At 44.8% G+C, this 16,459-nt stretch overlaps 1 protein-coding gene across 4 annotated transcripts in view; it reads left to right on the forward strand.

Moving 5' to 3' along the window:
• Positions 1-16,459, forward strand: part of LOC143816956 (cyclic AMP-dependent transcription factor ATF-7-like) — a 112,190-nt gene that overhangs the window by 78,997 nt on the left and 16,734 nt on the right. For all 4 annotated transcript variants that reach the window (XR_013224032.1, XM_077297962.1, XM_077297965.1 and 1 more), the window contains exon 3: positions 9,558-9,654. Coding sequence is in view for 3 of the 4 variants with exons in the window: in XM_077297962.1 (XP_077154077.1) it covers positions 9,558-9,654 (97 nt within the window). In the remaining variant the exon portion in view is untranslated. The remainder of the gene's footprint in view (positions 1-9,557; positions 9,655-16,459) is intronic.

Genomic DNA, 16,459 nt, shown 5'->3' on the forward strand with positions numbered 1-16,459 from the left:
GATGCAGATTTTGTGCAGAAAATTCTGCACCTCTTTTCCTACATGTGCACATAGCCTAAAGGGAACATGTCACCAGTAAAAATGCTATTATCCTGTAGATATTGGGTTATTCTGCAGGGTAATAGTGTTATTAAGGCCGGGATCACACACAGCGAGATACGGCCGAGTCTCGCAGGTTAAAACCAAGCTCTGGCACCGGCACTCCGGAGCGGAGCGTGCGGCCGCACAGCAACACATGGAGCTGCACGCTCCGCTCCGGAGTGCCGGTGCCAGAGCTTGGTTTTAACCTGCGAGACTCGGCCGTATCTCGCTATAGTGTGACTCCGGCCTAATAGTGATGAGCGAGTATACTCCTTGCTCGGGTGATCTCCGAGTATTTGTTAGTATTCGGAGATCTAGTTTTCATCACGGCAGCTGAATGATTTACATCTGTTAGCCAGCATAAGTACATGTGGGGGTTGCCTGGTTACTAGGGAACCCCCACATGTACTTATGCTGGCTAATAGCTGTAAATCATTCAGCTGCGGCAAGAAAAACTAAATCTCCGAGCACTAACAAATACTCCGAGGACACCCGAGCGTGCTCTGGAAAACCCGGGCAACGAGTATATTCACTCATCACTAATTATTAACCTACCCGATGCCTGCACTTAGCCGAACCTGTGGGGAGAAAATGATCTTTATTCATGTATCCCCATCAGCGTTTCGGTTATGTGGGCGGCACTGGTGCTGGTTCAGTCTCCGTTCTCAGCGTGAGCCTACAAGAGTGATGGCTGTAACCGTGCCCCGGCCCTGACTGACAATCGCTCTGCATTGGGGGGGACAGCTCTGTCCGGACCAGCGTTGCCCCTATAGCTAAAACCGGAGCACTACCGAGAGAAACAAAGTTAATTTTCTCCCACAGTGGGGCTCAGCGTGGGCATCGGGCAGGTTAATAACTCTATTACCCCATATCTGCAGGTTAGTAGCGGGTTTTTTTTTGTTTTTTTTTGGTTAACAGGTTCCCTTTAAAGTGTGTAGAAAAGGAGAAAAAAAAATCTAAACTCCAAAATAGTATTTACCCCAAAATGGCACCAAAAAAAACTACAGCTCGGCAAACAAAAAAACAAGCCCTCACATGGCTACATCAATGTAAAAATAAAAAATGTGCAAGTCTCAGAAAATGGTGACACAAACCAATTTTTTGCTATTGCTGTAATCATACTCTCCTGAAGGATCCTGATCTCTGGTCATTTTTTTACTGCACAATTGGCACCATAAAACCAAAAAATAATGGCGTAATGTTTTGATTTTCACCATTTTACCTCGCCTTTTATATGTTTCCATTCATTACATGGTAACGTGAATGGTGTCTTTCAAAACTATACCTTGTCACGTGAAATAACGATCCCCCGTACGTCTGTGTCAACAAAGAGATAACATTACAGCTACTTGAAAAAGGGGAGGAAATAATGAAAGCACAAAAATGAAAATTGCCTGTTTCCTTCAGGGATTAGGACATTTTTCCTATGTAACCTTCATCTACGACATCGGGGAACAATCCTCATGCAGTAAGGCTTTTCTGTGATACGTTCTCTGTTGGGCGAATGATCCTTTGTGTTTGGTGAATAGAAATCCTGAGTTTAATCCCATCGCTGCTGCATGAGATGTTTGTGACAAGTCTCGTCAGATCCTGGGCACCTTTCATGTGATACAAAGCCAGGTATATGCTGATCCCTCCCCATAGAGCTCAGCAAGTATATGCAAACAGGTTTTACCAAGAGTGAGAATATTTCTGCGCTCATGTGTATATATGCTGGAGTCAGTGACCTGTAAACCATGGAGCGGTGTAGAGAACACCCCACCTACCTCCAGGTAGTGCTCCGATGGATTTTTCAACACATTTGTCAATTTTCTTTAAAGACAACCTGACGACCCAACTTCTAGCATGTGTTTATTCCTATGGTAACACCCTGGCTAACAAACCCTCTGTACAGTATAAGTGGAAGAATGTTAAACATCCATTTTCAATACTTTCAGACTAGTCGAGAGGGTACTGGTTTCTCCAGACTAGTCATCCCAGTAATCATGTTACCGCGATCGTGTGGATGGGAGAACATGAATTACGAGAGCGGTGTCACCGCTAGTTGTCTGCAAGTCTCTTATATGCACTCGCTCAGCCTTTCGCCCTCGGCTTCGCTGCGCTCATGCAGGAGACTTGCAGACAGGTAGCGGTGACACTGCTCTCGTAATTCATGTTCTCCCATCCACACGATAGCGGTAACATGATTACTGGGACGGCTAGTCTGGAGAAACCAATGGCCTCTCGACTAGTCTGAAACTATTGGAAATGGATTTTTACCATTCTTTTTTGACCATACCCTGAAATCACTTATACTGTACCAAGTGCTTGTTAGGCAGGGTGTTCACATAGGAATAAACATATGGTAGCGGTATTGGGGACTTGTTGGGGTCCCTTTAATATAATTAAAGTGTGTTCTCCCACTTGGAAAATTATTTTTACCAAATGTCCAGTATAAAGCTGTGATCACATTGTCGTTTCTGTACTGTTTTTACTTCCTGCACTGAATCCAAACATAACTTTAATTGTGCCCTTCACCCAAAACCGAATAGGTGTAACAGGCTCCACGCATATGAAGCTGAGCTGTGATGCCAGAGACATAGATCCATCTGTGCATAGAAGGGCACCTTCACGCTGGTTCCATATGACATTTTTGTCTACCAAATCAACTATTTGTTTCCAACACTGAAACTCTGCTGCTTCATATTTGTTGTTACAGTAGATTCTTCCCCTCATTCCAATACAATGTAAGTTACCTGTGTCCTCAAACATCGATGTCTGGGGACACCCACCAGCCCAATACGCTGAAAACACTTCTGCCAACTGTTCTCCCACAGGAGTTTTCTGGGTTCACAAAGCCCCGGTCTCCTGATTGCATTTAAAAAGAAAAACAGTGTCTGTGGTGTTCCTTCCCAGTTCCTCGCTTCATCTCCACCGCTGCTCCTAGGTTCCGTTATTGTCTGCAGCGGTGAGGTCACGTCAGCAGCGCTGCAGCCAATTACTGTGCTCTGCATGAGCTGGCAGCAGGAGGTGTTCATGAGCTCACTAATTAGCTGCAAAGCTGTCCACATGATGTCAGCCTGTAATGAGAGACACCAGGAGTAGCCGTGGACACTCACCGCTGGACCTGGGGAGGGTGAGTAAAACAAGGTTTGTTTGATTTTGTTTTTTTTAAAGCAAATTGTAGTTGGGAGAAAGGGGTTTTCTAAGGCTATGTTCACACGGTGCGTTTTTTGGTGCGGATCCGGAGCGGAATTTCAGCTGCGGATCCGCATCCGTTTTCCATGTAGGTTACAGTACAATGTAACCCAATGGAAAACAAAATCCGCTGTGCCGACGATCCTTTTTTCCCCAGGAAAATCCGCGCGGATTTGCCTGCGGAAAAAAGAAGTACCATGTCAATTCTTTCTCCGGATTCCGCTGCGGGTTTCCAGCAGCACCAATAGGAAACTGCATTTGGAAACCCGCAGTGGAATCCGCAGAAGAAAAAGGATCAAAATCCGCAGCTAAAATCAGCGCTGAATTTTAGCTGCGGTTTGTCAAAACAGGACAGGAAAAAAAACTGATGAAAAAACTGAACGTGTGAACGTAGCCTAAATCTGGAAAACCAAATTTAAGTTTCTGGCCATATCTAGTAGCAGAGGCACAAAATACTGCAGAGTGTACTTGTGTGACAGATCCTCTTTAAAGCAAAAGCTATAAGGGGGTCGCCTCTTCAGGATCCTTATCTCTTGGTCAGAGTTGAGAGCGGATACAAAGAGCCTATATCACCTTGGAGGACTTCCTGCAAGACGTAGACAACTCGTTGATTTGAGTAGTTCCTGCTAATGTTTCACTCTCCATTCCACCTTTCTTTTTTTTTTTCTTTAATCATTGGTTAGGTATTGGTAATGAAAAATACTTAGTGGTTGTTGTCTCCTGCTGTTCCCAGTGCTGCTCCAGGACCTCTTCACCATCTTGTGACAGCAGCTCTGAGTCGGTGACGTGCTGGGTCACAATATGGACAGTTACTTGCTCTCAATGTAAGTCTGAGAGTCTTGTTCTCAGTCTCAGACTAAGGCCATGTTCACATGTTCAGTATTTAGTCAGAATTTTACCTCAGTATTTGTAAGCCAAAACCAGGAGTGGAACAGTCAGAGGTAAAGTGCAACAGAAACACGTCACCACTTCTGTATTTATCACCCACTCCTGGTGTTGGCTTACAAATACTGAGGTAAAAACTCACCAAATACTGAACGTGTGAACATGGCCTTACATTGAGAAAGTGATTTCCTGTCACACTGCAAATATTGGAATGGAATGAACAGGCTGCTCACAACTCTGGCCATGTGATCCAGAAGAGGAAGTGAGCAGCGCTGGAAACGGCAGAAGATGTCAGAATTTTTTGTACACACACAGATCATACATTAGGGTGACCTAATCGATGGGGAAATAAAAAACAAACAAACACCAAACTGGTAGTTTAAAGGGGGTGGCCATTGTGTTGTGGACATTATTTTGTGCCACTTACTAAAATATAAGGTTACATGTCTTCCCCTTTATTAGTGCCCCGTTCCTTATAGACATCACAGTTTTCACAATTGCCGCTACTGGAGGAGCATGTGACCAGGCCCGTCCATCAGCCTCTTCTGTTTGTAAAACATTGCATGTGCGAAAGCTGCTTTTCTACTGCAGGAGACTGATTCACAGGTCGGTTCACATGTTCCACCAGTAGCAGCCATTTTGAGAACAGGAGCGCTGTGTAGTCAGTCTGTGAGGAAGGCGGCACTGACAAGGCGATACTGTAATACTTATATCAGTAAGTGCCACAAAAATCATGTCCCTAACACATTAGTTCAAATAAAGAAAAGGTGAACAACGCCATTGTGGCGCTGGAAGGAAATTACCAAGATTACTGTCAGACTAGCCAACTCATTGCTTGGGGTCCTACCAGAAGGACGCTGGAGCCCAAGTTTAATAATAAAAATCTTTATATAGCGCCAACATATTCTGCAGCGCTTTATAATTCAACAGTTCATATACAAGTTTATCAAATAGTTTCAACTTTATGGGGATTAATTTACCCCCAAGACTGAATTAAACTGTTAAAAAAAAAAAGTTCAATGTTTGCACCAAGCTCTCCAAAAGTTTTACACCAGAAAATGTCACACATTTTGTCGCAGATCTGCGTCCCCACATGCGAGGTGTAGTTTCTTTTCTGGCTTTGCCAAAAACTGCATCTTGAGCCTTAAAAAAAATGTTACGCTGCTTTTTTTCAATGCAGGAAATCTGCATTTAAAGAGAAACTGTCAGTAACACCTGATCGAGGTCATTCAGGCTGGGACAGTGTAAAACATTGTAAAATATTTGGCTTTTATTGATATGCGAATTAGGTTTGCAAGTGCGATGATGGGCACTTGCAGTCCATTGCTGCTCTTTGCTCTCACCCCTTGATTGATAGCGGGCACACATGAGCTGCTGCGTAATGTCATTACTGCTCACCGCCATCTGTCTTATAAGCGATAAGTCATAGACTTCAAGTGCACTGATATTCTGCTTTTATTGATATGCGAATTAGGTTCCCAACTCTGACGGATGGAGGGTAGCTCGGTGTTTTACACTGCCCTATCCTCCACTGCCCTGCTTGCTCAGAACAGTGAAACTAACAGGTTGTGTTTAGCAGTTCAAGCAAAGTGGATGTGATGTCATGAAAATGCTTGGCCATTTTGCATTTAATTTTTTTTTTTTTTTTACGTGTGTTTTTTTTGGTGCATTGTTTTTTTCCTCTGTGGGAAGGCTGAAGGCAATACATGTTAAAAAAAAACAAAAAAAAAACAAACCCGCCATTGCATTTTTAAAAGCAGAGTCTATGTACACGGGGTGATGCGCTGCCAATCATTATGATCATCACCCGACAGATAAGTGCTGCTTTACTCCTCCGACAGATTGCGGACACCGTTGGATAATTGGGAGCGAATATTCCCATGAAACAATTATCGGCTGGTGTAGACGCACCATTCGTCTCACGGCTCCCTTCTTCCACGTAGGGACTTTCCAACACTGACTTGTGCTGTGAAGCTCTTGTGCACATACTCCGCAGCCCCACATGTGTAATAATGACTCATCACAAGCGGCAAGAATCGTCATGTCCGCCCAAACCTACATACTGTTCTTTTAGAATCCTTTTTTTTTTTTTTTTTTTTAAACAGTTGGTTTAAGTTAAACTACAGATACATCTGCCAAGATGTTTGTTGAACACAATGAAATTCTGCATACTTCCAGTCAATTCTGTGATTTGTTGTGGCATGATGTGACGAGTACTATACTCCAGCGTTATGTAAGCCGGCTCTATTGTACAGGGGCGCACTCAATGCCACTGCACTAAAGAGGATCATTATTCTTATTTAGGCAAATCATGATCTCGTCTGACTGCGTGGGACTATAAGTGACGGGGATACCTTTCACTGACGAGATGAGTCACAGTCATCCTTATGGTGGCCATGTCTAGGTTACGCCAGTACTCGTCTGAGTCATACCCACTGATGCACCGAGTATTTCCTTTTTATAAAGTGCCCCCTGCTGTCACCAACAAGTGTAACCAGACTGCTCACAAGTGTGACTCCCCTCATCATGGAATTGTAAGGCCACGTTCACACACTCAGTATTTGGTCAGTATTTTACATCCGTGTAAAGCAGAAGTGGGTGAAAAATGCAGAAATGGAGCACTTGTTTCTATTATACCTTTCCTCTGATTGTCCCACTCCAAATACTGAGCGTGTGAACATGGCCTAACTGTCATTTCAGGTAACTTTTCGTGATAAGCTGTCATGTGCTTACATGAGGAATAGCACTATTTCTGGCTATTATATGATTTGTAGTCTGCATTTTTTACCAGCTTTCTCCTCTGCAAGCTCTATCTTTAATTTTGAGTTTCCTGTTGGGTGGAGATTAGCTGCTATGGTGGATGTCTCTTATGCACAGAAACAGATTCCTGACTTTATTTCTATTTTAGGGACATGTTCAGAAGTAAGAGAAACAGCATACATGGCATTTATACAGCAGTACTGAGTGGCGTGGATGTGAATCCAGCTCTGTGTTAGCTAAATCAATCACTAACTGTAGTACAATCGGCCTCTTCTTGTTTATCCACTCTGCTCCTCTCTCCTCCTTCGCCACCCCTGAGTTTAAAAGACCCTGTAACCTGGCACCTCACTGGGCTGACAGTCCACGTCTTGCTTTCATCAATGCAGATTTGAACTATTTTGATGGGGGGTTTTATAGTGGGTGTAAGGGGAGTTCCCAAGTGGGGGAAGAAAGAAGTGGCTTGTAAATGGAGAAAGGAGTTTTTTCTCACAAGATATTTTACAGTGTTTCTTAGATTCACCAGTGCTACTGATTTATGCAAAGTGACCATTTAAAGAGCATTGAATCTTAGATGGGCTAAACCCCATTAAGGGGCTCTTTGTCTCATTTTAGCATAAATAAATTTCTGCTTTGACATGATAGGATATAGGCAATGTTCAGTGTCCCCATAGCCGTAACTACTCATGTACAACACTAGCAAGAAATACTATAGTAATACAATTTTTACCCTAAAAATGAAGTCTAAAGTGAGTAAAACGTTCCAAAATCAACATGTCTCTAAACCGAATGGATGTGAAAATATTAGGATGCCAAGAGGAAAAGAAACATTCCTGTGGTCCTTAGGTCCAAACTTGTCCTTTTCCTTAGGGGGTGAAGCCCCCACCCTGTAATTCCTGATTTGGTGCTCGCCTTGCGCTAGGTCTCTCTCCTAATACTCATTGAATAGTGGACGATGATCACACATAATATCCTATCAGACATTTTCCTCGTTCCCCAGCTGCCTCCCCTCCCCGCACACATATGCTCGCTCTCCTCCAGCCCAGAGGAAGTGGAGGAACATGCTTGTGTGATTGTATGTGTGCAGTAATCCCATAGCTCTCATGTTTCCGCAGGCTGTGCGTGCCAGGCTTGGACACGGCTTCCAGGGGCCTATTTTTCCTGAGGTTGTTTTGGCACTAAAAGCTCGGGACTAGAGGGGGTGCGGTGCCCTTTATTCACTTTTCCTGGCTGCTGGAATGCATTTCTCAGCTGTTACAAGAACTCCCCATCTTTTTTTTTTTTTTTTTCAATCCCCCTCCCAAGTTATCAGTGCGACGCTGCTGTACAACTGCTATCTGTTTTTAATATGCCATATTTAAGTTAAAGGCAGTCACATCCTTCGCTCAGCTGACTACTAGCGATCACTAAAAATTGTACAATTGTTAAGCAAATTTTCCTTTCCTCCCTTCAGCAGACTTGTGTACAGCCACTCACTGCTGTTTGGCAGCCATTCATCTCCAGTTTGTACATTCACTTTATGTTTTAGGGACAGAATTGCATCTCATTTTTCACCCGACTTTGAGGACCAGCAGTCTCAAGTGGAGCCGATTAGTAGCAAAGTGGCAGAGATGTGAATGAAGTGTTCATACACTCCGTTTTTGTCCTGTTTCTCTCAGCGAGAAAAAGATGCAGCATTTTACAGCACCAGCAGATTGAATATTCATGGGATCTCATGCACATGCCGCTTATTTTGTCCTTACATATTTGGACAAAAGCTTTTTTTTGTTTGTTTTTTTTTGTTGTTGTTTTTTTTAAATTTGCAGCGTTTTTACAATATTTTTCCCCCATTCAAAAGAAAGGCGGAAAAACACAAATAAGCGTGTCTTTTTGATGCAGCCAAAATCTGAGATAAAGTACGCTATGTGTGCACATATCCTTAGAGTAGCAGAACAATTACCCACACCAATTCTGACATGTGGGCGCATTGACATTGCACAGTGTGGTATTAAATGGCTGCCAACCGGTGACATGTTTTTTCTTTTACCTGACGTTTTATAGCCGGTTTACACAGGTAGTCCGCACTTCCGATGCATACAGAACAGTGTTATAGATCGCTCAGTGCACATAGGCAGCCATTGTTCACCGCAGCTCAAGTCCTACATACACATGGAATGTTCTGTCAAGAACGATGATCTATTAGGCAACCCCAAAAATATCATTTCACCCGACGAACATGCATTTTTGCTTGTTCGTCAGGTGATCAGCAGCTTAGTTACATGGCCCGATTATTGGGAAGCCAGCAATTCTCGATAAGCATTTGATGTAAATGTGCCTGAAGACTCCTCTTCCCTGTAATGCTAATGGAAGTGTCCTAATTACCCTCGAGGAGTCGCCCGTATGATGTAACCTTGGGTTCAGTGGTAGCTGCCGGGGTCGCTGTGCGAGTCCTAGAGTAGACTCGTAGCCCACCCACTGTCCTGTCTGTGTGTCTCGGTGCATAGTGAGACGCCTCATGTCCGTATTGCAGAGATACAGAAGCTACAAACTCGCTCTCAGGCCATAGTGGCGTATTTTGTGGCATAGGTTGAGCAGCACAAGTTTTACAGTATTTTTTTTTGCTTTCTTTTATGTCTAGGTCCATTATTACTATTAAATGCTTCTTCCATTTATTGCAGCGCTTCACAAATGAAGACCATTTGGCTGTACACAAACACAAGCATGAGATGACCCTGAAGTTTGGGCCTGCAAGGACCGACTCCGTGATCATCCAAGGTAATGTTGTGCCCCCTCTGGCAGGTAATTTAGAGAAGAATGAAAGGCCCTGTTATATTGGACGTCTTATGGAGTCTGGCCTTGTGCCCATGGCAGCCAAACCAACCACTGCTTTTATATATTTCTTATAGAATAGTCTAAGAAATGGAAACGGAGCTCAGATTGGCTGCCATGGACAGTTGGGCAGGTTTCTTAGATTCTTGTACTAATTATTCACCAAAATGTTTATCACGCCAAGTGCCCTCTTTACTGGTGTGATTTGTGTAATGGACTGAAGCAGGTTATACCTTTTGTGCTGCCAAGGACCCAGCGGGGGGGAGAGCCCATGGCTACTTAAAAGCTTCTTCTAGAAGGTTTCTCATAAAGGATGAAGATAATGAATTTCATGGCCCACTATTAATGGCGGATTGTCATAAGGGTCTGTGTATAGGAAGCTGCAGTGATAATTCATTCTGATGGCCATCCGCAATTGCCACGGTAAGGCTTCTTTCACACTTCAGTCGTTTGGCGTCAGTCACTTCCGACAAAGTGACGGATCGACGGATCCGTCACAATTGTTGAAAAAACGGATGTAACGGATCCGTTTTTTTGACGGATCTGTTACTCGGGGGTTGTATATACTTTTTGGAGCATGCGCAATTGAAAAAAATAGAAAAAACGGATTGGGGCGACGGATCCGTCGAAATAACGGTTGCGACGGATCCGTCGCCCATAGGTGGCCATTCTATGGAATGACGGACGCGACGGAGCCGTCGCGATCCGTCATTTCAACGGAGACAAAAAACGTTGCAATGACCGTCAATGTCTAGATGACGTCCGCTAAATTTTGACGGATCCGTCGCAAGACGGATGGAACGGACGACCATCCGTCACAATCCGTCGCTAATGCAAGTCTATGGGGGAAAAAAACGGATCCGTCAAAAAAAAAAAACGGATCCGTTTTTTGAGGAAAATGGCGGATTTAGACTGACGCCAAACAACTGAAGTGTGAAAGAGGCCTAAGTGGTCTTCTAAGGTGTGCATAAACTGTCATGGAACTGACTCGTGGGGAATTAAGGGTTGGATTCATTAACGTTTTTACTCCAGAATTATAGAGTATAATGCCTTAAAGGGGTTTTACAAGAATGAGATAAATTGGATTCCCTGATATAATTCATTCCACAGCTCGTCCTTGTCACGTTTCGGTGTGACTAGGGTGGGCAGCCGTTTTATCTAATTTTCGGAGAGCCCCTTTAAGTAATGACATTTTTGCACAACTCTGAAGTTGTACAAAGATCTTGTCTTTTGGCCTTTTTCACACTAGTGTTGCCAGCTACTCCAATATGGGCAGAGTCTGGGTAGGACAAGTGTGACAAAGCCTACATATCTATTTAATTAAACTTGACGCCTTAGGCTACTTTCACACTAGCGTCGGGCTCGGCCCGTCGCTGTGCGTCGGGCCGACGTTCCCGACGCTAGCGTTGTCTCCGTCGCACAACGGGGGCAGCGGATGCTGTTTTCCAGCGCATCCGCTGCCCCATTGGGAGGTGGGGGCGGAGTTCCGGCCGCGCATGCGCGGTCGGAAAAGACGTTTACGACGGAGCAAAAACCGTTGCAAGCAACGTTTTTTGCTCCCGACGGTCCGCCACTGCACGACGCATCCGTCGCACGACGGGTGCGACGTGTGGCAATCCGTCACAATGCGTCGCTTAATGTTAATCAATGGTGAAAAAACGCATCCTGCAAACACTTTTGCAGGATGCGTTTTTTCGGCAAAACGACGCATTGTGACGGAATGCAGTTAACGCTAGTGTGAAAGTAGCCTTAGTGGGGAAAATGTCACCAGTGATGTACTCCAGTTCCTGACTGCAGTACATTTGAAGTGGCAACGCACGCTAGTTAGGAGGTGCGCCAAATTCATTAAGTGAAGAGCGCCTCTTAATGAATTAGCCGTCTCGTACTTCAGTGAGCCCGTTCGTAAGGACTGGTGTGTGCAACACCTGTCATAATGAATAGGCCCCCAAGTGTGGCAAGAAGAAGCGGAGGGTCTTCTTAAAGTGATGGTCTTTTCAGAGAGGTCTCACTGTAATTTGCAGGGAGTGGGCAATATCCTACATACACAGGGGCCCTGTGGTGTCTGTCCATCCCTGGAGCAGGTGGGAAGCTCTTCCGCCTCCTCCAGTGGCAGAATACACAGTCTTCACTATGGCTGCCCTCACCTGCTGCCATTCAGGATACATGTGATTTGGGATGTATTAGAACATTAAAGGAGGTCTGTCAGCTTAATATGCTCCTTATAGAAGGGCAGAGAGACTACACCAGGCACATAGTTTGTCCAGTGTAGTGAGGGACGCTCCTTTCGCCTATGTCTCACCTCCCTCTGCCTAACAGGCCAATGGCGGACAGACTTCTGTATATCTGTGCATAGGCATCTATAACGAGGCGCTCTCCTCATGAACAGTCCAGACTCAAAAACGTATCAGTGCTCCTGGTAACCAAACGGTGCTGCAGGAGAACGGACCGGTCACTGTAATAGTTACACAGGGCACAATATTAGGCTAACAGACCTGATTCAATGTTTTTTATGCAGTTGCTTAACATGCAGTTTTCTCATGTGCCAGGTAAGGCCATGTTCACATCACATTCTTGTTCCTATTCACAACAGAATCTACAATTTTAAAGGGAACCTGTCATCCCCAAAATCGATAGCGAGGTAAGCTCACCGGCATCAGGGGCTTATCCACAGCATTCTGTAATGCTGTAGATAAGCCGCCAATGTTACCTGAAAGAGGAGAAAAAGAGGTTAGATTATACTCACCCACGGGCGGTCCCGCTGCGGTCCGGTCAAATGGGTGTCTCAGGTCCGCTCCGGCGCCTCCTATCTTCATTCCATGACGTCCTCTTCTGGTCTTCACGCCGCGGCTCCGGCGCAGGCGTACTTTGTCTGCCCTGTTGAGGGCAGAGCAAAGTACTGCAGTGCGCAGGCGCCGGTCCTCTCTGACCTTTCCAGCGCCTGTGCACTGCAATACTTTGCTCTGCCCTCAACAGGACATACAAAGTACGCCTGCGCCGGAGTCGCGGCGTGAAGACCAGAAGAGGACGTCATGGAATGAAGATGGGAGGCGCTGTACCGGACCTGAGACACCCATCGGAGCGGGACCGCCCCTGGGTGAGTATAATCTAACCTCTTTTTCTCCTCTTTCAGGTAACATCGGCGGCTTATCTACAGCATTACAGAATGCTGTAGATAATCCCCTGATGACTGTGAGCTTACCTCACCATCGATTTTGGGGGTGACAGGTTCGCCTTAGGCCATGTGCACACGTTCAGTATTTTTCGCGTTTTTTCGCTATAAAAACGTGATAAAAACGCGAAAAAAACGCTTACATATGCCTCCCATTATTTTCAGTGTATTCCGCATTTTTTGTGCAAATGTAGCCTTTTTTTCCGCGAAAAAATCGCATCGCGGAAAAAAAAGCAACATGTTCATTAAAATGCGGAATTGCAGGGGATTCCGCACACCTAGGAGTCCATTGATCTGCTTACTTCCCGCACGGGGCTGTGCACACCATGCGGGAAGTAAGCAGATTATGTGCGGTTGGTACCCAGGGTGGAGGAGAGGAGACTCTCCTCCACGGACTGGGCACCATATAATTGGTCAAAAAAAAAAAGAATTAAAATAAAAAATAGTCCTATACTCACCTTCGATGTCTTCCCGCCTCTCAGCTGCATGCTGTCGCTTCGGTTCCTGTAGCTGGTGTGCGGTGAAGGACCTGCCGATGACGTCGCCGTCTTGTGATTGGTCGAGACCGGTCATGTGACCGCTCACGTGACCGCGACGTCATGGAAGGTCCTGCGCGCACACACCATCTATACGGAACGGACGCCGGTGAGGAGATCAGCTGTCTGCGGGTGAGTATAAGCATTTTTTTTATTTTTTTTATTATTTTTAAACATTCTATCTTTTACTATAGATGCTGCAAAAGCAGCATCTATAGTAAAAAGTTGGTCACACTTGTCAAACGCTATGTTTGACAAGTGTGACCAACCTGTCAGTCAGTTTTCCAAGCGATGCTACAGATCGCTTGGAAAACTTTAGCATTCTGCAAGCTAATTACGCTTGCAGAATGCTAAAAAAAACGGAAAAAAAAACGCAAAAAAAAAAAATGCGGATTTCTTGCAGAAAATTTCCGGTTTTCTTCAGGAAATTTCTGCAAGAAATCCGGACGTGTGCACATACCCTTAATGTCCCAGTGCAGAGATTTGTTTTTTTAATTTCCCCATCCATTTGATATTAGGGAAGTATGTGCAGGTCTCACATTTGTACAATGCATTAAAATACTTACCATTCACACTCTTCTGCCATTTCCAGCGTTGCTCCGGTCCTCTCCTGGATCACATGGCCGCAGTGGTGAGCAGCCAGATCACTGCAGCATTTCATGTGTGGCTGTACGTCACTTTCTCAGTGTAAGTCTGTGAGACTCAGAACCAGGCTATCATAGACTTATATTAAGAAAGGAACTAACGGTATGTGGTGTGAGCTGGGCAGAAAGGACTGCAGGCACAGGAGGCAGTAGAGGATCGGAGCAGCACTGCAAACGGCAGAAGACAGCAACCAGTAAGAATTTTAATGTATACACGTTATCCAAGAAGTATTATTTTTCCTTACAGAGACCGACATGCTAAGCATGCCGAGATGAGGAGACTTAAAGCCGCAATGCTCCTCTGGCTAATATGCTAATTATGCAAATTGTCTCCAGAGAGGAAGAAAGCTAGAACTCTAGTGCCACCTATTGGAAGGTAGCACTCCTACAAGTCAATGTTGACCCTTTAAAGGGAGCCTGTCACCCCCAAAATGGAAGTTGAGCTAAGCCCACCGGCATCAGGGGCTTATCCACAGTATTCTGTAATGCTGTAGATAAGCCCCCGATGTAACCTGAAAGATGAGAAAAAGAGGTTAGATTATACTCACCCAGGGGCGGTCCCGCTGCGGTCCGGTCCGATGGGTGTCGCGGTCCGGTCCGGGGCCTCCCATCTTCATAGGATGACATCCTCTTCTTATATTCACGCTGCAGCTCCTGCGCAGGTGTACTTCTCTGCAGAGCAAAGTACTGCAGTGCGCAGGCGCCGGGCCTCTCTGACCTTTCCCGGCGCCTGCGCACTGCAGTACTTTGCTCTGCCCTCAACAGGGCAGACAAAGTACGCCTGCGCCGGAGCTGCAGCATGAAGACAAGAAGAGGATGTCATCGCAAGAAGATGGGAGGCGCTGGACCGCGAGGACCATCGGATCAGACCGCCCGCCAGGTGAGTATAATCTAACCTCTTTTTCTCATCTTTCAGGTTACATCGGGGGCTTATCTACAGCATTAAAGAATGCTGTAGATAAGCCCCTGATAGCGGTGGGCTTAGCTCAACTTCCATTTTGGGGGTGACAGGTTCCCTTTAACGAGCCTTGTCACATGACTTAGGATAATAGCCAAACCAGAATCTCAATTTGCAGACACTGTGTTTCGGGGTACTGCCCCTCATCAGTGCAAAGCGGAGATCCCCCAATCCTCCAATAGGTGGCACTAGAGTTCTAGTTCTCTTCCTCTCTGAAGAGACAATTTGCATAATTAGCATATTACCCAGAGGAGCATTGCGGCTTTAAGTCTCCTCATCTCGGCATGCTTAGCATGTCGGTCTCTGTAAGGAGAAACGATACTTCTTGGATAACGGTCTGACACCTCTCATTTAGCCAAACCAGATCTCCACTTTGCACTGACGAAGGGCAGTACCCCGAAACAGTGTCTGCAAATTGAGATTCTGGTTTGGCTATTATCCTAAGTCATGTGACAAGGCTCGTTAAAGGGTCAACATTGACTTGTAGGATTGCTACCTTCCAATAGGTGGCACTAGAGTTCTATCAAATATATGAAAAAAGTTAGTAGTTCCAGCTCCTTTTAAAATTTCCAATTCTTTATTTTTCCATTAAAAATGCAAAGTCCTTGTGCAAAGTGAATGTAGTTACAGTGGATACAGAAAAACAAGCAACGCGTTTCGATCTAATATGATCTTTTTCACATATTGGATTGAAGACACGTTGGGTCAGGACGGGTTCCGTGCACCTGTGAAGCGAATCGGTGAGCTGGCTGAGGCTTCGCCTCATATCTATTCATTTACTTTATATTGCACTAGAGTTCTAGCTCTCTTCTTCTCTGAAGAAACAATTTGCATAATTAGCAATGTATACGTTAAATATTCATTATTTATAGAAAATATATAGTGAAATAAAAAGCCCACTGGAATGGAACTTCATAGTGAATTTTCTTGTATGCTCCGGTGGTCCTATGAGCATATTCGTTCCCAAAATTTCAGACAAAATTCCATTCTCTTTTTGCTAGAATTTATAGCAAATAGAGAATTAAGATGTATGGCAAAGATTTTTCAGCCACAAAATAATTCTGTAACAAAACTACGGTGACTAAATGTACCTTAAAGAGGAATGAAGTAATACATTCTGAGGTGTAACCCCAGTGTACAGGGTAGATTTGGTGTAAATGGGTTGATCAAGTAGGTACTGGACATCGGATCAGTGGGGATCCGAGGGCAGACCTTACTGAGCTGCAAAGTTCTGGCTCCATACACTGTCTACACCCAGTATCAGTGTCAGGAGCAAACAACTGATCTTTCATGATGCTGATTTTCAGACCCCCAATCTGTCTGATATTGATGAGATGACCTCACCAAAGGAGGAGGTCATCAATATGCAAGTCCTGGACAACTCCTTTAATATATTTTAATATTTATTGCAGTGCATTTAGAGTTTAATTACTGTTATACCTGC

Source organism: Ranitomeya variabilis, chromosome 3, assembly GCF_051348905.1.
Source record: "Ranitomeya variabilis isolate aRanVar5 chromosome 3, aRanVar5.hap1, whole genome shotgun sequence".
Taxonomy (NCBI): domain Eukaryota; kingdom Metazoa; phylum Chordata; class Amphibia; order Anura; family Dendrobatidae; genus Ranitomeya; species Ranitomeya variabilis.